General features: G+C 39.9%; 1 protein-coding gene and 1 long non-coding RNA gene across 6 annotated transcripts in view; one reads left to right on the top strand and one right to left on the bottom strand.

The window, feature by feature from the left end:
* The window catches only part of MIA2 (MIA SH3 domain ER export factor 2), a 54,229-nt gene continuing 34,066 nt past the window's right edge, over nucleotides 1–20,163 (top strand). For 2 of the 5 annotated variants that reach the window (XM_082191750.1, XM_082191749.1), the window contains exons 1-8: nucleotides 5–102; nucleotides 1,463–1,603; nucleotides 4,105–4,238; nucleotides 6,377–6,463; nucleotides 7,334–8,555; nucleotides 9,291–11,750; nucleotides 12,741–12,968; nucleotides 13,073–13,167. In XM_082191750.1, the coding sequence (XP_082047876.1) occupies nucleotides 1,489–1,603; nucleotides 4,105–4,238; nucleotides 6,377–6,463; nucleotides 7,334–8,555; nucleotides 9,291–11,750; nucleotides 12,741–12,968; nucleotides 13,073–13,167 (4,341 nt within the window). In that variant the 5' untranslated portion in view covers nucleotides 5–102; nucleotides 1,463–1,488. Of the gene's footprint in view, nucleotides 103–1,462; nucleotides 1,604–4,104; nucleotides 4,239–6,376; nucleotides 6,464–7,333; nucleotides 8,568–9,290; nucleotides 11,751–12,740; nucleotides 12,969–13,072; nucleotides 13,168–20,163 lie in introns of all 5 variants that reach the window. The other 3 variants (XM_082191751.1, XM_082191753.1, XM_082191752.1) reach the window with 3 other exon arrangements.
* LOC309514625 lies at nucleotides 1,531–20,049 on the bottom strand. Its single transcript, XR_014212094.1, has 3 exons — nucleotides 17,329–20,049; nucleotides 6,764–6,933; nucleotides 1,531–1,667 (listed from the first exon to the last, which is right to left on the bottom strand). It is a non-coding gene; the product is annotated as an uncharacterized lncRNA (long non-coding RNA).

Genomic DNA, 20,163 nt, shown 5'->3' with positions numbered 1-20,163 from the left:
TGGATGAAAAGGAGTTGGAAAAAGGCAGTTGAAGTGAGAAGACAAGACAGGCAACAGATGAGAGCGAAGATTAAGAAGCAGAGCTGGCTGGGAAATGGGAAAGTGAGCTGATATACACCACATTAAAGTGACAGTCCTTACTGATTGCCTATGTTCTGATTGAACATAGGCTACCTTCCAAATGAAGGCTGTAAGACACAAAAGAAAATATCAGTTGGATAAGCTTGGGTCAAGGATATTTGGTTTCAAATCACTATTCAGTTGTTGAGCTCACTGGGTAACTATAGCCAAGTTACCTAATTAACCTCACTGGATTATGGTGATGATAAAATTAGATAACTGTGCACACCATCGTGAGCTCATTGAAACAAAAGTGTGATACAAATGGAAGAATTTTGTATCATATAAGGCACTTTTCCATGTCCACTATCCCACAAGCCTGCTGCAACCCTTGTAGAATATATACAGTGGTACCTCGGGTTAAGTACTTAATTCGTTCCAGAGGTCCATACTTAACCTGAAACTGTTCTTAACCTGAAACACCACTTTAGCTAATGGGGCCTCCCGCTGCCGCTGCGCCACCGGAGCACAATTTCTGTTCTCATCCTGAAGCAAAGTTCTTAACTTGAAGCACTATTTCTGGGTTAGCGGAGTCTGTAACCTGAAGCGTATGTAACCTGAGGTACCACTGTAATGAAGCGTATGTAACCTGAAGCGTATGTAACCTGAGGTACCACTGTAATGTATTAGTATAAGGAACCTGTGGCCCTCCTGATGTTTATAGGCCAAGCTGCCAATGACCAGCGATGCTGGGAGGTAAGGAGGGCCATAGGTGCTCCATCTCTGATTTATAAGGTGAAATAAAATGTAGACCTGCAATTGTTTATTTGTTTGTTAAATGTATTGGCTGATCTTCATCAGAGTGATCCCAGGGTAACGTACAATACCAAATGCTGTGGCCACATATAAATTACAATCAGCAAGAATAATAAAAACACAAAATCGTGTTATTAAAATCACTAAAAAATACACCCTGAGCAAAATTTAAAGCAGCAGTAACAGTACATCAGGGTTTTGGAATATTCTGCAGTATTCCCTGCTAATTCATATTACATCTTTCTCTACGTCACATCTAAAGTTCCACAAAGCGCTCCAATAACTTGCTGATGCAAATGAGGCTATTGGTACATCTATAGTCTGTAGTTTGACTGAAAGCGCCTTTTTCATTTCAAATTCCAAGTCCATATTGTCACACACAGTTAATCATTAAGCCACTTAATCAGGACAGTTCACTGAGCAGCTTGTTGAAAGGGCATTTATGCAAGTGGACTTTGGAGGTAGAAGGAAAATGGAACCAAAAAGATTTAAAATACATATATATTAACTAAATGGAGGGGGGTGAATGATGTTTCAGACTTCTATTGCCAAGACACAATCCATTTTTTCTTTTTTATTCTGTCAGGGATCAGCTTTTTTTAACCATTTAGGATGCTGCCGATTTGGGAAATCAGAATTTTGTTTTTGATCTTTTCATTCCTAACTATCACCAAGAGCACAAAGTTGTTGTCAGGCCACAAAAAGTGTGGCGATCCAGAATGCGAAAGTAAGTATAAGGGCTTTTGCTTTAAGTAAGCTTCTTTGAAACCTAATTTAAGTGTCGTCAAAATCTGTAAAACAAAACAAAGCAAGAAAAAGTTTTGAAAATGCAATATTTACTTCAAGAAACGTTTGCAAAATATTAGCTTTATGCATGATTAACCTGTATATTTTCAACAATAGACAAATGCTTTCTGGGAAGCCATTTGGTGGAACGGTCTTGTAGCATATGTAAAAGGGCAAAGTTCAGTAGAAAAGCTTGTTATCAAAACAGGGGCCTAGTTTTCGTCAGAATTGTCCCTGTGCTTATTCAAAATCTCTTACTTTCCAAAAGGGCCTGATTAATATTTACAGTATTTCTATTTTAGTTATGTATACAAATTACTAGAGTTTTGTCTAGCAAATCTATACCATATATTTGGGTCGATTCGGTTGTCTTTCTATTTTTCTTAGCACCTTATGAAATCTTATTGCTTTTGTACCTTGCCTTAAAACGGCACTGTTTGTAGCACTATCGCCTGTATATTTCCTCAGAAGGAAGTGCCACTGGGTGAGTTCAATGAATCTTACTCCCAACCCAAGTTAAGAATGCTTCGGATTGTAGCTAAGGCTGCAGTTGTATATACTAGAAGCAAGACTCATTGAATACAATGGCCTTGTTTCTGAGAGATCATGCATAGGACTGTGCTGCCTGTTAATGTTAGATACTAGTGAAATGCTCGTCAGTAGGACTGTGGGGTGGAGTGTTTGTGCAGATGTGTAGGACTTGTCTATTACGGTGTTCCTGGGCACCGTCTTTAGCATATGCTCTGCCGGGTTGGAAAAATCTGCCCAGCGCCCCCAAATTCAGTTTAGCACTCTTGTTAAAATCTAATTTGGAATGTATTTCTAATTACTCCAAAATGTGTTTCTCACTTAGCATTCTTCATAAAATGAAGAAAAAATGCAGCTCGCAGAATTCATAGTGTGTGCTCTAGGTGCGTTTTTGTGGAAATGGAAAACTAAAACCGCATTCTGAAATGCATGTGTAGTAGAAAAAAATACAAGAAGAATGTGTATTCATATACAAACATTAAACTTATTTAGGATACCATTAGAGGAAATTCTAACTAAACACTACTCAGCGCAAACAATTAATTTAAGTTTGTTCATTTATTTTAAGAATTGCATAATGAAACCACTTCTGAAAAAATGTGTCCAGGATTTTGTTGTTTCTGTAGTAAGTGGTAAAACATTTCATTTAAAGTGAGGTGAAATTCCCCCCATCTTCTAGGACAAGAGGATATCTAATGTACACAAATAATGTAAACATAATGCCAGTGTGTCTTGGACATGTACTGTGATTTTTGCATGTGGCAACATATTATTCAGGAGGAGAGTAGTTTTGTTTTTTTAAAATAAAATTTATTAGTATTTTCCACACAACAACACGAAAAATATCGAAAAATAACAATACACAACACACAAAAACCAACATACGAAAACTAAGGAAAGCAACAACAACGAAACAAAACAAAAAAACCCCCAACAAACCCATATATTACAAGTTAATACTATAAACACTAATACAACAACAAGACATTGATTTCCACCAATCCCACAGCACCTCCTTTATCTCTCATTGTGTCTTTCTGTTTTTCTGTTTTCCTGATCATCTGTATCCTAACATCTAGATATAAATCCCTCTTATCCTTTCACTTCACAAGGTTATTCCAGACTCTGCCAGATTTCTGTCCTCGAACCTTGACTTTTGAGGTATTCATTTAGGCACTCCCATTCTTTTTTTACTTCACTTTTTGGTTTTCGTCTTATTATGTCTGTCAATTTGGCTAATTCTAAGTATTCTGAAAGTTTACATACCACTCTCCCATAGTGGGTAACTGATTCGCTTTCCAGTACTTAGCCACCAGGATTCTTGCTGCAGACATTGAGTATAATAAAAAATTGTCTTTTGGAATATCTTCATTTAAAATTCCTAAAAGTAATGCCTCTGGCCTTTTACTATATGATATTCTTAATATTTTATTTATTTCTTCGTGGAGGAGAGTAGATTTTAAACTTTAGGACAGCTGAGATAGGTCAGCCGGTAGATCACGAGGCTCTTAATTTCAAGGTCATGTGTGTTCAAGGCCCACTTTGGGTGAAAGATTCCTGCATTGAAGGGATTTAACTACAGTGGTACCTTGGTTTGCAACCATTTTGGATTGCAACCACGTCAAACCCTGAAGTGTGTGTCCCTTTTTTTTTGGATTACAACCCTTTTTTTATTACAACCCCTTTTTTTTATGAGGCCCCATTGGCAAAAGCGCACCTGTTTCGGTTTGCAACCGGACCACTGGAACGGATTATGGTTGTAAACCAAGGTATCACTGTACAGTACATGATCCTCATGGTCCCAACTCTACAATTCTATGATTCTATGACTGTCTATGAACATGTATAAGATCAAATCCAGACTTCATTTGATTAACTTTGCTTAAGTTTCCTCTGTTTTTTACATACATGCAGCTTTCATGAGCAGAGTGCTAGCCATTAAAGACTACATAGGACCTGACTGCCGCTATTTGAACTTCAAAACTGGGGAAGAGATCATCGTATACTCCAAACTCTCCAGGAAAAGGGAGGACTTGTGGGCAGGAAGTGTAAGTATTTCAAAAGGCAACTATTTCTCTTATGAGCAATCAGAATTCACTTATATCAACAGATTGGTTATTCAGAGTGTTTTTTCTTCGGGGGGTACTCAAGAGTACACAATAACAGCACCTTTTTGTCCAGAAGAAAAGCACCGGTTAAAAGTGTGGCACTCCCTGTAACGACTTCATGGTGAGTACCGGCACCTTTTTTATAGAAAATAAGCAGTGGTTATTCATAAGTGTTTTTTCAGTGGGCTAGACAATTTTCCATGAATATGTTGAGACACTTAAAAATGCTAGCCAGGTAAGTTTCACAAATGTTTCAGAAGTAAGTTATGATACCACTTTCACAGGTAGAAAATTCAGCATGCATTTAGCTGCAGGGAAAATTATACTTTTCTTCAATAATTTTATTCTGAAATGGTGTCGATCCAAAGGGGACACCCCCCGCTGCCCTGCAGTGCATGAAAAATATTGCTCTGTAGATTTGGCTGCTGCAACCCTGAGATCAAACTTATCAAGATCTATGCGAGCCATAAGCCCCACCCCCCCTTTTGCAGCAAAGGAAGTTTCTGAGTAAGAAAGGTTCCTAGAATTTAGACAAAATATTTGTTTCCATGAATAAAAACTGTACAGTGGTACCTCGGGTTACATACGCTTCAGGTTACATACGCTTCAGGTTACATACGCTTCAGGTTACACACTCCGCTAACCCAGAAATAGTGCTTCAGGTTAAGAACTTTGCTTCAGGATAAGAACAGAAATCAGGCTCTGGCGGCACGGCAGCAGCAGGAAGCCCCATTAGCTAAAGTGGTGCTTCAGGTTAAGAACAGTTTCAGGTTAAGAACGGACCTCTGGAACGAATTAAGTACTTAACCCGAGGTACCACTGTATGTGGAATATGCCATACAGCATCGCCTGCTAATTTCATGGTATATATGTTTTATGAAATTAATACTAACAAAGTGATGCTGGTAAGAGTGCCAGGACTACATTAGGGTGTTTCCACACCTCACAGTTTACGGGTGGTCAGCACTCTGAATCAGGCCATGTTGTCTTTACAAATGAGTGGTAGTTCTCATGAACTAGCAGGAACAGCATGTGAGGAATACAAGTCGCTCAATTCTGTGGTCCACTTTGCCACTGTAGTGAGTGGTTCATCACATAGTGCCATTAACAAATGTTAAAGGTATTCATAATCTTTTGGCATTAATATAATGCAATATATGACTGCGTGTGTGGTTTATAACTCTCCCTTGGTGGGGCGGGGGGGGGCAATATGGTACTTATTTTGGTTCCTACTGTTAATAAATTGTTCCCTAGGTAAGATTTCAAAGTGATGTTAATACAGTGGTATCTCGGGTTACATACGCTTCAGGTTACATACGCTTCAGGTTACAGACTCCGCTAACCCAGAAATAGTGCTTCAGGTTAAGAACTTTGCTTCAAGATGAGAACAGAAATCGTGCTCTGGCTGCGTGGCGACAGCAGGAGGCCCCATTAGCTAAAGTGGTGCTTCAGGTTAAGAACAGTTTCAGGTTAAGTACGGACCTCCGGAACGAATTAAGTACTTAACCTGAGGTACCACTGTACTTAACCTGAGGTACCACTGTATTGTGGCATGCAGTGTCATCCTTTTAAATCCTCCTGGCATAAACCATAATAGTTTCTTTGAACATTCCCTTCTAGAGATGTAATTTCACATTAAGTGTAGCACTCACTATTACATTACTTCGGTCTATGTAAACAAGAACATTTCTGTGCTTTTTTATTAGCCAAGCAACTAGGTCATATCCCTGTTTCCAAATAAATTAACTGGGAATATTTGCTAGAGACATTGTGGAACAATATAAGGCCATTATTGTACCCAGGAGGACCCAAGCAGCAATTAATGGCTGGTTATTGTAATGTACAAGAGTACTTTTAATAATGTGCAAAATAATAACATTAAAAGTACTTACACTTCGTGTATTTTTATGAAGCGGGAGAGAAAATTTTCTGAGGGTTAATAAGAGTTTGGTTTTTTTATCCAGACTTAATTGAAATAAGTGCAGAGATTCTTCTCACAATTGTATTTGTTGTATATCAATTTTAAGTACAAAACCTCATTTCTTTTATAATAAAAAGCTGCATGTTTAATTTTATAGAAAGGTGCGGAATTTGGATATTTCCCAGTGGATGCAGTCCGGATTGAAGAAACTTTTATTACAAAAGAAGTAGAACTACCAACTAAGGTAAACTAAAGTAATATCAAAATGGACACATTTGGTTGTGGAAATGTATATATGAATGTATGTATTAAACTTGTTAGAGAATCATAGAATCTTAGAGTTGGAAGAGACCCTGAGGGTCATCTAGCCCAACCTCCTCCAATGCATCTCAACTAAAGCTTCCATGACAGATGCCCATCTAACCTCTGCTTTAAAAACTCCAAGAACAGAAACTTGGGAGAAACCAAAATTGAGAGACTTGCCCATCTCTACGCAAAGGCCTGTGCCCCAGAGTCTTTTAAGTATCTATTGTTATTTACTCACCCTGGGCCAGCAGGGGGGTACTGTAGATAGTTTTCACTCAGGTCCACATATGCAAATAAGGAATTGAAAACGACGTTCAGTGATTGTATAGAAAGTTGTTACTGTTGCTTTGTAGTTGAGCTCTATATAAGCAGGTTGGCTGAACTCTTCAGTCCAGTTCTGTTCTGGGCCTGTGAACAAACAAGAGCTGTTTGAAGAATCGCTGTGTCGTCTGATTTGTTCACTCACAACTTAACATCTGTCACTGCCGCTTCCAACAAATATGCATAAGAATATACATTTGCATGTGTGTAAAACATGTTCTAAAGACCTCTTTCAAATGCATGAACTACTCATCTTGGTCTCATAAAAATGATTAATAAAGTTGCTCTGTTTTAAATATTCCTTGTGTTAAATTTTAAAGAGTATGTACATTTCAAAATTATTTAACAACTTAATTATTTAATAACTTCCCACTTGGAGCATTTGCAGGCTTTTAAAAAATATTCATAATGATATAATGTTAAGAAATAGTAGAGATGTATTAAATGGGTAGTAGCGTATTAACTTAAGACACTTGCTTATTTTTAGGAAACTGATTTCCTTTGTATTGATGGAGGGGAATACGTTTTTGAAAATGAAGACAGCATACTTAATCATTATGACAAAGAAAATGAATATATACCTCCGTACTCAGAAGAAAAAGACACCAAATTTGATATGCCTGAAGATGAAGTCTTGAAACTTGGAGGTATTTCTTACCCAAATGAATATAAAGAACAATTTCCTGACAGTCATGAATCTGACAGTAAATACAAAGACCTGCATACGCTGGAAACTACAAGCCACGGTGATACAGAACTCAGAGACAGGGAGACTAGACAAGATGAGACTACTCCGGAAGAAGACCAAATTAGTCATACTCCGCAAGCTGTCCCAACTCAGTCGGCCTGGACTGTGTCTGGTTTTGTTGGCTGGCTTGGCTTGGGAAGTAATGAGGAGGCGGTCAGAAAAATATCACAGAAAACAGAAGAAGTTACATTCAGGCGCAGGAAAATAGCAATCACTGATGATAGTGGCTTAAAAAAATTAAATGAAGAGGGTGAAACAGCACCACAAGGCTCCAGCTGGTTTAAAAGTACTTTCACAGATTTGATGCATCTTGGAAGTGACAAATCAGAACTTGATCTGCTGTACAAAGAAAATGATCCAGAAATCCACGACAGCTCCACCATTGCTGGCAATGCCGGCCACCATGGCAGTTCTACCGCATCAGAAGGAATAAAAGAACATAGCAATTCCGAACAATCTGAATCAAGCTGGTTTGATCTGGAATTCAGTGATATTTTGCCTTTTCGTTACGCTGAAGAAAATGCAGACAAAGAAAAGCTTGCAGGTGGAGGAGAAGCAGATCAAGATGAAGAACAGCATCCAAGTGCAGAATCAAGCTTAACGGACGATGGCTTGAGAAAGCAAACAGGCAGACTGATGCCCTATGAAGAACGAGACGAAGAAAAAATTGTTAAAGAAACCCCAAAGCAAGCAGCTGAACCTACTCTTTACGAAGAACAAGTGAAAGAACAATATGTCCAAGAAGCCCCAGGCATACATGTTAGAAAAACAGATTCTGATATGCAGTTAGCAGATGAGCATGCAGACGTAGAGGATGCAGCAAGTCCATCACCTTTGCTTGGTGATAAACGACTTAAGTCTCCCTATGCAGAACAGGATTCAATACCAGACAACCAAGTTATGGAAAACAGTAAAATTAAAGCTGTAACAAAGGAGTCAGAAAGAACAAATGACCAGTCAGGTTGGTATGAAAGTATGTATAACAGTTTGATTGATTATAATAGGGTTACATCAGATAATCAACCAGGGCATGAGTATGTAACTGTTGAGAGTACACAGGAATCAGCTGTAGATCAGTTATCATATAGTATAGGTCAAGGTACTGCAAAGGAAGAAAATCATGAGGGTCCAAAAAACCAGAAATCTTTATTTTCTGTTAGTTATTTTACAAGTGTACTGAATTTTCAGAGTTTTATATCTGAAGGAACCAATAATGCTCAGCATGCACACAATAATCTAAAGTCTAGTGAGGAAAGCACCCAATTTAAAAAGAGTGAGGAAGTATTACAAATAGGCAAAGCAGAATTACTAGAAAATCAGAATATTACTGAAAAGGTGCCAGAAAACAGAGATGCTGATACTACCCAGGGAAACGTTTTGCTGTCTTCTTTAGCAGTAAAATGTAGTGAAGAAAGTAGAGGAAAAAGACAGGGTGAAGAACAGGCGAAAGATAATACACCACATCCTCTGTCAGTAAAATCTATAGAATTAGAACACCAGGTCAATGGTCAATGTACAGGAAAAAAATTGTATGGAAGACCTTTGGACACACAGGGCCATTCCAATACAGAAGATAAAAACAATGTCCGTAACTTAGAGGCCAAACAGTCTTCTTTAGAGCTACAAAAGCTAGCTGATTTGGCAGAGCGAAACGATTATATTAGTGAAACATATTCCTATGAAAAATCTATCCTAGGAGAAGATGAGCCACATGATGGGAAAGCAATCAGACCAGATAATGTTGAACAAGCACTATCTTCTGAGGAGCTGAATGAACATTCAGATAGTTTTTCCAAATCAAAGAACATTCCAGACGAAGATAAGATACCTCTTGATGAAGATAGGAGAGTTATCCAAGGGAGCGGAGAATTTAATACAAAAGATCAGAATCCATTTTTAACAGAACAACATGAAGCACCAGAATTAACATACAGTGTAAGAAGACCACCACAACAGTATAAGGCTATTAACAAAGATTCCAAATCTAACAAATACAATGTTAATAAAAATAATTGTTTAGTCTCAAAAGTTTTGAATGGGAGTAGTCATACTCCTGTCATAGGTTATACAGATGTTATGAAAGGAATACAAGTTTCAGATCCAGTGCCACATTTACATTCAAAAAAACGTATAAGCAACGATATAAGGGCAGATAATGTTATAGATTCTCATGATGAAAAGAAACTTCCTGATGTTAAAAATATAGAAAGTGTCCCCTCTCGTGCCATCCAAGATTATTTTCATATCAACCCCAGTGCTGAAGATGAGATGAACCAAAGTGTAGTTACTAAGGTAGGCAAGAATTTGTTTTCTCAAGAAAGTGCAAAAGAACAAAATCATTTTTCACAGCATATCTCAGAACTTAGTGAAGGCAAACAAGGACACAATGAGCAAAATACATCAAGTAATCAAGGACCATCTCCACTGTCTGAGGAAGTGTTTCAAAGTGAAAAGGAGATTTCCGGGGACAGCAGCCGCATACCGATTTATGATTCTGTCGCCTACGGTGTGCAGAAGAAAGGCTTTCAGGGCCCACAAGTGCAGATAGGTGAAAAAGGTGTTGAAGAGGAACAAAACTCAAAAGCAATAGAAGAACATTTAGATAGTGCTCAAGTTAGTGATGCTTCATTAATAGATCAGCAAGAGCAAAGTGTATTTCCTTATCCTAGCTCCTCAGGCACTTTTTCCAAGAAAAGTATTCACTTACCTCAAATGTGTGCAAGTCTGACACATCAGAAGGAAGATAAAGAAGAGTTAAAAGGTGAACAAGTATCTTCCTACCTTGACTGTCAGAGTACCAATATTATGAGCTTAGTACCTGACAAAAAGTGTATAAGTCAGAAGGGACATGATAGAAAACAACATTTAACTGCGGGTTTAGAAGTGAAGAAGCTTAGAAGCTCAGCTCAGCATAAAAAAATAGATAGCATTCCAAATACTGAAGAAACTAAGCCTGAGTATCAGAAACAAATAGCATACACAACTTCAGAGATAACTGACATAAAACCTAAAGACGGTTTAGCGACAACTGACTTTAATAGTTTACCTCAGAAACAATATACTGTAGTTGGAACAAGTCCTGCCTGTGAGAATCCGGTCCAGCACTTAGAAGTGCGACGTGATACATCTAATCTAGATAATAATATTAATCCTAGCAAACATTTATCACATCATCTTCAGCCTGTGGATGATTATATGGACCCTATCCCTCCACATGCTAAAGATGGCACGGACACACACCATTTAGCTAAAGATCATCATGATGAAACATTTGCACATGACTTAAATTCTCCTTTTCCTAAAAATCTAAACCATGCAGAGAAAGTAGCTTATTCTGGGCATGCAAGAGATAGTCAAGAAAAAGGCAAAACGGGTAAAGATAGTGAGAAAAAACTAAGATGCAAGAATATAGTTTGCACAAGTGACAAGACAGAGAAAGGAGGTGTCGGGAGTAACATTTTTGGTAAACTATCACGGCTTCTTGGAGAGCCATTTAAAAAAAAGGATGATGAAGACGCTAAAAAATATGAAGATGGTAGAAATATTATTGGAACACAGATTAAGACAAAGAGGCAGGAGGCTGATATAGTGAGAAGTGACTTTGAACAAGACAAAGGTGAAGTTCAGAGCACAAAAGCTATCAGGTATTCAGATAATTTTAAAATTAAGGAAGAGGGATCTCAGGGCCCAGGGGAAAGAGAGAGCAACATCCAGGAAAAATCTGTCGCTGCAGACTCAAAAAATTACAACCAAAAGTATGACAGATCTGCAAATCAGGAGACAATAGTTCAAAATGGTCAATTAACACCTGATACAGAGTTGGACCTGAAAGAAGCCACTTCCTTCAGTGGATTACAGGAACTTTATTTCAAGTTTGTTGAGGAGTCTAAAAGGATACTTGAAGCAAATATCTGTGAAAGGCATGAACTGCAGCTACTAGAGCAAGAGTTTGAAAAACTTCGCCGTGATATCACCACTTTTCCATGTGAAGATATTCGCAGGGAAATGAAAGAAGTGACTACTTTGGTGGAACATGAAAATAAATTAAACAGTGGACATGAAAAGTGTTTGAAGGATAAAGTGAATTTACTTCCAGAACTGCACAGTCTTGTGCTGGACATCAGAAACAAATGTGAAATCCAAAAGGCAGAATCAGGTACCAGACCACTGTTTTGATAATAAAAGCTAACAAAGCAAGAACAATATCGCACTTTGCTTTTTTATTTAAAAAAAGCAAAATGTCTGACCGATGGGATGATGTGATTTTCCCCCCCAGTACAAAATGAACTATAGAAGCTGATGCCCATTATAAGCTTACACAACAGCAGGATAATACCAAGTTGTATTGTGCTTTGTCAGGAAATATAATATAGAACCGAAAATACAAAAAGAGAATCATTCATTTTCTATCAGTAGAATAAATAGCTGGGTGCTGGAAGGATGCAACAGCCCCACAGCAACAATAGTGTCTCAGAAGATACATGTTTGGTAGGGCTTAGTAACAAAAGGCTTTTTGGTTGTTGCTTACATATCTGGATTTTAGTCCATTACAGTTTACTAAATAAGATTATTATATAAGGAAAAGTCATATTTAAATTTTCATCTTCAGTATAAAAATGGAAAATATAACATATTCCTTGTCACATTAATAAATTGATATAAAAAGGCTTCCAGAAGTGATCAGGTTCAAATTCCATCAGTCATGCTTGTATGCATCTCCACCCTAGCCACTTTCCTGCTTCTAACACATTTAAATGCAGTAATTTTAAATTGTCAGTCTTAATAATTTCAGGGATGTGATCCAATGCTTTTTTTCTTCCTTATTTTCTGCTTGCATTTCTTTTGCCAATATTTGTGTTTCCTTCCCCCCTCCTTATTCATACAATACTTAAGGTTTATGAAGGAACCTTTCTAGCCTCCAAGAGCTTCCGTGACTCATTTCATTAGCCATGCTTTGATGTGGTGGTGTATTCCCTGATTTTAATATTTCTAATTGTAAGTTGGGGGACTGTAGTACAAGAGAACTTTAATGATTGGCTTGAATTGACAATGAGATATGAATAGGGATCCTGGGAATTGACATGCAGGGAAAGAACGGATAATCAGGTGGAAATAAACATGATACCACTTTTACAATTACTTGTAGGTATGACCAATAATGGAAAATTACCTGACGATCATCCTAAAGAAAAACATCACTTGAATTTGGATAAAGAACCTAACAGTGGCCAACATACAGAAGCAAATAATGTGCCTCCAATAAATACAGAGAAGAAAATACATACTTCAGCCAAAAATAGTCAACATCAGCCAAATTCAAAAAGAAAATTATCAGAGAACAATCTAGTGACTCATAACTATACTATCAGTAATGGTAAGGAATATGATTAATCTAAGAGCTGTAATTACATATAGTATTCTGTAAAGAAGATATATTGTAATACTCATTCTCTCTTCCTCTACTTTTTCATGAAACAGAAAGAGAATGGCTATTTCAGATAATCCTGCATTTGAATGACTTCTGTGCCATTATAACATCTGTATTTTCAGTGATGGCATCTACCAGTAAAAAGGTACGTTTATTTACTTTGTATTTCTACAATAATCATAAAAATGCACTAGTTACAGCTTTGAAAACATTTTATTTGACGTTTAAGCACAAAATTCCTCCTAAGTTTGCATTTGCTAGTTCACTCCCGTCACTTCCCTGTAGTTTTCAAATAGCACTGAACCTGATGTAAAGTAGGAATGGTCGGAAGTTATGAATGTTTGCAAGTTCAGATGGGGGAGAAATTTGATTCAGCTTGCATTTAAAGGAGGATCTATCAAATTCACACTTTCTGAAACAATATGAGAACTGAAATGCAGCCATCCTTTCAAATTCGCACTTATCTGGATTTTGCGGTGCAGTTGTCTGGGCAAGTAATGTGTGCAAAAATGCATATATTGGGGTAAAGGTGTCCTTAAAACTGAATGCATTATAAACAAAATACATTATATTAGGAGAAAATGCTTGCAGAAATGAATATTATTAGTCAAAGCTACATACAATAATATGTGTATTAGGAGAGATTTGCACTGAAATGCTGATGTGTTTTTATGAGGTTTGTTTTTAAAGAATTGCAAATCACTGCAGAAATGTGTAGGACTAAATTTAATACTGAAAAAATTAGAAACTGAGAGAACTGAAATGGACAGGTCCTTCCATCTCTACTGACTCCTGTGATATCACTAAGAACCGTTCCTTATCTCCCTGTTAAATTTGGCCTGCAGTGGGTAGAAGGGATAAAGATCTAATTGTAAAGAACTAGAGTGCCCTTAATTCTTTGAGTGGAAAATGTGCTTTTAAGGTCGGCAATAGTGTTGTATTGAGCCTCCTGAATTCTCATATCAATGCATACAAGAGTGCACAGTGCCTCCTAGGGAGGCATTTCATTTTTGCATACATATGTAGGAGTATGTGCTTTTTGCATCACATTTTAAATTTGTTCTGAGCCTTGTAACACTAGCAGATTCTTTGTGTAGGTCTCCTGGCTAAAACACTAGGAACCCCTTGCAGTAGATGACATGAGGAAGCAGTAGATGACATGTCATCCTTGGCTCATCACTTTATTTTCTAGGTAGAATGGAATTAATTATCTTGTGTGAAGCCTAAAAGCTTCCTGAGAGCCCACAGAGTTATCACTCTTTTGTAAAAGGCAAGAGTGATGAGTTTTGATGGGAGAGGTCTGGCTGAAATCTGTGCTCAACTCTGAAGCTAATCAGTGTGACCTTGCACACAGGGCTGTCTTAAGCATATCCGGCACCATGGTGCAAAAATCCCTCTAGTGCCCCTCCCTTTTCCAGAATTTAGAACTTGGGGCCCAACTCTCGGACCACCTCATAGCTCTGGGAGCCACCACCTTCAGAAGACACTGCTGATGTGGTGGACGCGGTGTGGCTGGCCAGACCGCCAGAAGCCCGCGCTCGCTTCTGAGGCTCCAGGGCATCTCCTCCTCCTTCACTGCCTGACGACAGCCCGCTGCTGGCACTCTAGCTGCTGCCCAGTGGCCCAAGGAACAGGAGGCGGTTGCCACGCCGCTGCCTGTGCCCCGGGGAGTGGTGGTGGAGTGGTGGGCACCGGTGACACGGAGGAGGCCCCTTGGGAGCCACTCCCACCAACACCGCTCCCTCAGACAACGACAATGACAGCTGCTCAGTGGGTGGTGGCTGAGGGGATTCCTGCGGCCAAGGCAGAGGAGGCAGCGGCCTGTCCTCGGCCACTGCCTCAGAGTCGAGGAGTGGCTCCTCATCCACCACCGCCCGCACCGCCGCCGCGCGCTTGTGGGAGCAGCACAAGCAGGAGCAGCGCCAATGCGCCCGCCCACAGAGGGGGGCGGGCCGATGTGGGTAGGAAGGAAAGATGGATGGCGTGGCGCAGCTGGCAGCGTGCAGGGAAAGGGGAGGCCACTGGCAAAGCCGCGCAGCTCCCCCACTCACTGGGTCGCCCCTGAGAGGCTGCGCCCTGGCACAACGAGCCACTAAGACCTATGGGAAAGATGGCTCTGCTTGCACAAGTTGGTATCCCTCAGCCTCACCTGTATCACAGAGCTATTAGTGTATAGGTCAAATGAAAGAAGAATATATTGTAGCTATCCTGAGTCATTTTGATATGATAGAAATTTATGCAAATAGAAAGAGAAATGTGGTAATTCAGACGGAGTTGGTGAAAATGCACAAGCTTTAACTGCCTGGCAGAAATAAGAGGACTCTAAAATTTCGGAATCTTTCTAGCTGCAGCAGCTTCATCATACATTAATGGAGTAAATAGGGGCACAGGTGGCGCTGTGGTCTAAACCATGGAGCCTCTTGGGCTTGCTAATTGGAAGATCGGTGGTCTGAATCCCCACAATGGGGTGAGCTTCCGTTGCTCTATCCCAGCTCCTGCCAACCTAGCAGTTTGAAAGCACACCAGTGCAAGTAGATAAATAGGCACCGCTGTGGCAGGAAGTTAAACAGCATTTCTGTGCGCTCTGGCACTTATCACGGTCCTCCATTGCCAGAATCGGTTTAGTCATGCTGGCCACATGACCCGGAAAACTGCCTGTGGACAAATGCCGGCTCCCTCGGCCTGAAAGTGCAACCCCATAGTCGCCTTTGATTGGACTTAACCGTCCAGGGGTCCTTTACCTTTACCTAATGGAATAAATAACTCTTATCCAAGGTTCCTTAAAATTTAACTGTAAGAGATTAAAAGTGTATGTTCTGAAGAATGACTTGACAGCCTGAACTGAAACATGCTTACTTGGACATAAGACCCACCAAGTTCAATTCAACTTGTGTTTTATGTATGCTGCATCTTGCAAATTTATCCATATTTAGTTAAGTGAAGTTGCCTTAGTATTAAATACAAGTATAGGACAATTACATGAAAAAATAGAAATTAATAAGAAACCAGCGCTGCCATACAGGTGGCATATATGTATTGTATTTCCTTTCAAGTCCAGCTTTCAGGCCTTGTCGTTTGTGAGTCTGATAAGGTAATATTTTCAGCTGAGTCATATACCGTACTTGTAAAAAAAGAAAAGAAAAAGTGTTACCTAAGCATCTGTTTAGCAATATCTTTTAAATACTTGCTGCGACTAATCTGATATTTCACAAGGACCTGACTACTGTAATACTATACTGGAAGAAAGTTGCTTGTCATTAACCTCCCTTTTGCACCCCTTCCTTAAACGCATACATGTCAAAGCAGGATCTCTTTCCCATTTGGAAACATAAGCTGCCGGGAGCTCTTGTTATCTGGATAAACAACTAGGAAACTAGAGATAATTTAATTATTCTTACAGATTTTTTAAACGTAACTTTTATGTGATTACTATACTTGGTTCGTAAATGGAAAGAGCAGAGGAAGAGGTAAGTTTTTAAAGGTAGTTAAACTTTTAACTATAGTGAAAGGTGGGGAATGTTGTATCTTTAGAGTGCCAGACTTTTTAGTGCCACATAGACACTCCAGTCTAGTAGATCCTTTACTGCTGCCTTTTTATTTCTTTTTTGCTTTGTAGTTTTGTCTTTTGACATTTTGAATACTATGACTTGTGAGAGTTGGCAGCTGAGCTTTTTAACTTATTCCTAATGTTTTCGGAATAGTTCCTAGGTCATGACATTCACGGTTGTCCCAGGTTATGACACCCAGGTATCAAGCTAATTTTCACGTTGAAGTAAAGGGCCAGCTGTTTATACACTGAGGTGCAAATAGCCTATACCAATTTAATGTAAGAATCTACGGAAGAAATTGTTATTAGAGTTAATCAAAATGTCTCCTGTTTCATACTCCAAGACATAAATATAATTTTCCAGAGTAGGATATTTTCCTTTTCTTCCTTGGCCCCCACCCACACACTATTAGCTTAATTTATTTCCCCTGCAATCTTTGCAGTTTTCTCCCGCTTCGGTGTTTCTGCTAAGAACTGCAAGTACTACAAAACAAGGAATATTATCCCAAGTATTCTAGGATTCTTAACAACAAACTGTGCATTCTTATCTGTTTGAAGAGAAAAAGCACATGCTTGAACACAGTGTTACTTAAAATGCTCCCAGATTGAAACACAATGCTATAATTGTTATTGGAGTTAATTGTCATCTTTATGCTAATGCTGTTTAAAGTTCCCATAAATATAATTTCCCCTCAAGTTTACAAAAAAGGGTAATCTGTATTAAGGGTCTGTAGCTTCAGCCCTTGTGGGGTGACCTACTTTCAGAATGGCTTCAAGATCAAGGAGGAGGAACCTATGGCTCTCCAGATGTTGCTCCCATAACTTCCATAATTCCTGACTATTGGCCATGCTGCCTGGGGTACATGAGAGCTGGAGTCAGCCTCATCTGGAGGGCTGCAAGTTCCCCTTCCCTCCTTTAGACACTGCACATAAGGCGGGAAGATGTGAAAACTGGGCTATGGACACAAAGAAACGCATGCAGAGAACAAGCAGCACAAGTTGCTCGGGCGTTGTTTTCCTTCTGCATTACAGTGTTAGAAGCTCCTCTGAATATAGGTCCTTATCATCTTACTAGGAAAACAAGAAAATATTTTTCTCAAAAGTAGTAGTCAACCAAAATTTATTTTCATTTATGTAAGATTGAGCATCATAGTCACTTATATTCTTATGAAAGAAGGCCCCAAAGACTAAACCCTATTTTAAACACAATACTTGGAGATGGATTCCTTAATTATAATAAACCCAAAGGCAGTTCAATCCTGTTCTCCTCCCCACACCCATAGCTGTTGTGGTGCAAAGGCTTGTGCAATACAAATACAGTGGCAATACCATTTTTGCTAAATGGACAAAGGAATCTGTTTGTTGGCTACTCTCAGCTGATAGAATTCTGTGTTTTTGAAACATGAAACCACAAAGGAAAGAGCTTGCCTGATAGCAGCTGTCCCCCACTTTCTAGCTTTTCCGGGGTGGGGGTGGGGCACACCCTCTTTGTACAATACTCCTGTGTAGCAAATAGTTTTTTCTTTAGCACCACACAGCAGCAGAGCCGAAGGTTGCCTCAGTAATGGAGAAAAAGAACAAGGGTCAACTTGCTCAATGCTGGATCCTATGCTTTGCGCTTCATCTGCTCAACACATGAGCATAGTGTCAAATTCTTACTGCCCAGTATAACAATTTACTCAAGACATATGTCATTATGCCACTGAATTCAGTGTGATGTTGGACTGTGGCCTCAATGTGTTTAGAATGGAGCAGTTGGTGAAGTAAAAAGATCTTGGATATAATTTCCTACTGGGACACAAGATTTAAAGCAGGGACTTGTTACACTGGTTGCATGCACTGTCATAAACCTGTATCATAACATGGTTCTGCTTGGCTGCTGCTAATTCATGATTGCTCAATTTGCATTTAAATAAGGCATTGATTTATAATTTGTCAGTAGTCTGAGAAGCAGAGATACAAGTCTGAAACTAGTTATATTGACTTTGTAAAAATAAAAGTGTACTATTGAAAGAAGATATGTTTCAGCATAAACTAGTTCCCTACATGTTCTACTTAAAAATATCAGTGTTCTTTACTCCAGGGCCAGAATGTTCTATTGGGGAGCTTATTATTCTACCCCATATCTTATCCCATAAGGAGCAGCTACATGTTTGGTCCCTGCTTGTGAAGATTTTTACCCCATGAGACCTAAGACATGTAGCACAATTCTGTATATGCTTAGAAGCACTGAGTTTGTTGGAAGATTTAAGACAGGTAATAGTATGCAGAGCATAGTCAGACTATGGAACTTGCTCCCCAAGGAGGCAGTGATGGCCACCAACTTGATGGCTTTAAAAGAGGATTAGGCAAATTCATGGAGGAGAGGGCTATCAATAGCTACCATTATTTATTAAATTTCTATACTACCCTTCACTCTAGGATCACAGGGCTGTTTACAATATAAAAACATAAACATACAGAACACCATAACTAACAAAAACAATACTCCCCCCCCCAAGTTTAAAAGGCCATAGATTGTTTAATTAGCCAAAGGTTGTGTTCTTCATTCGCAGATGGAGGCAGAAATCTGCTCCTGATTTCCCACAGGCATTTAGCTGGCCCTTGTGAGAACAGGAAGCCGGACCTAGGTGGCCAATGATCTGACCCAGCAAGCTGTTCTTGTGTTCTTACTCCTTACCTGTTTAGGGCTGCAGATTAGTTTATACTAACAGTCCATATCCTTCAGTCTTCCACAGATTAAATTAGGGATATGCTGGTAGCATGCCTCATCTCGTCCAAGGAGCCTGTTGCAAGCCCTAACCCCCTTAACTATCGCACATTGTTGAAAGCTCTCCAGTGCCCTTTGCATATGTTGCAGTATACTCTGCAATAACTTGCACCGGTTTAAAAGCCAAGAGACTGATTTGACTTTGGCCGGAGAGAAAATTGCAACTGTCTTCTTTGGCATTTTTCTGTCTTACCAAATTAACTAACTTGCACCACCGCCCTTTACAAGAGCAACATGAGCAGACACGGAAGATGACTGCATAGGGATTGCTTGCTCTGTGTCATTCAGGTCGCTGCTTGGAGTTGGTTTGTAGCCTCCTCGGGGCTGGATCATTTATTTTGCCCCTTGCGAACATGCAGCAAAATACAGGGGAGTGGGTGCTTCCTGCTGCCGTGCAGTGGGGGCGACTGAAATGCCTATGCGGCCTCCTGCCCAAACACCGAAACAGCCTCTCCTTCCCCGGCAGCGCTGCCGTCTCTCCTCCTTCGCCCCTCTTTTTTTTTTCCTTTTAAAAGAAAACCCTTTCGCGACGGCGGTGTCCTTCTTTCTCGGCGCCCGACTCTCCCTCCCCTCCGGCCATGGTTTCTCCCGGCTCCCCCCTCCGAGGCTGCCGGTGGTGCGTCCCGTTGGCCGGGCGGGCCCAGGACAGGAAGAGGCGGTGTGGGCGGCGCAACCGGTTGCCGCTGGGCCCCCCTGAGCCGAGCCGCAGTTGCTGCAGCAAAGATGGCTGCTGCCGGCGACGCCGCCGTTGCGGGGGGCAGCCCGGAGGACGCCGTGGAGGCCGTGACCGGAGGCCTCGGGCTGCATTGGCGGGACACCGCTCG

This window comes from Podarcis vaucheri (genome assembly GCF_965113315.1).
Source record: "Podarcis vaucheri genome assembly, chromosome: 1".
Classification (NCBI taxonomy): Eukaryota; Metazoa; Chordata; class Lepidosauria; order Squamata; family Lacertidae; genus Podarcis; species Podarcis vaucheri.
The sequence above is the reverse complement of the archived record's forward strand: the minus strand, read 5'-3'. Positions and strand labels throughout refer to the sequence as shown.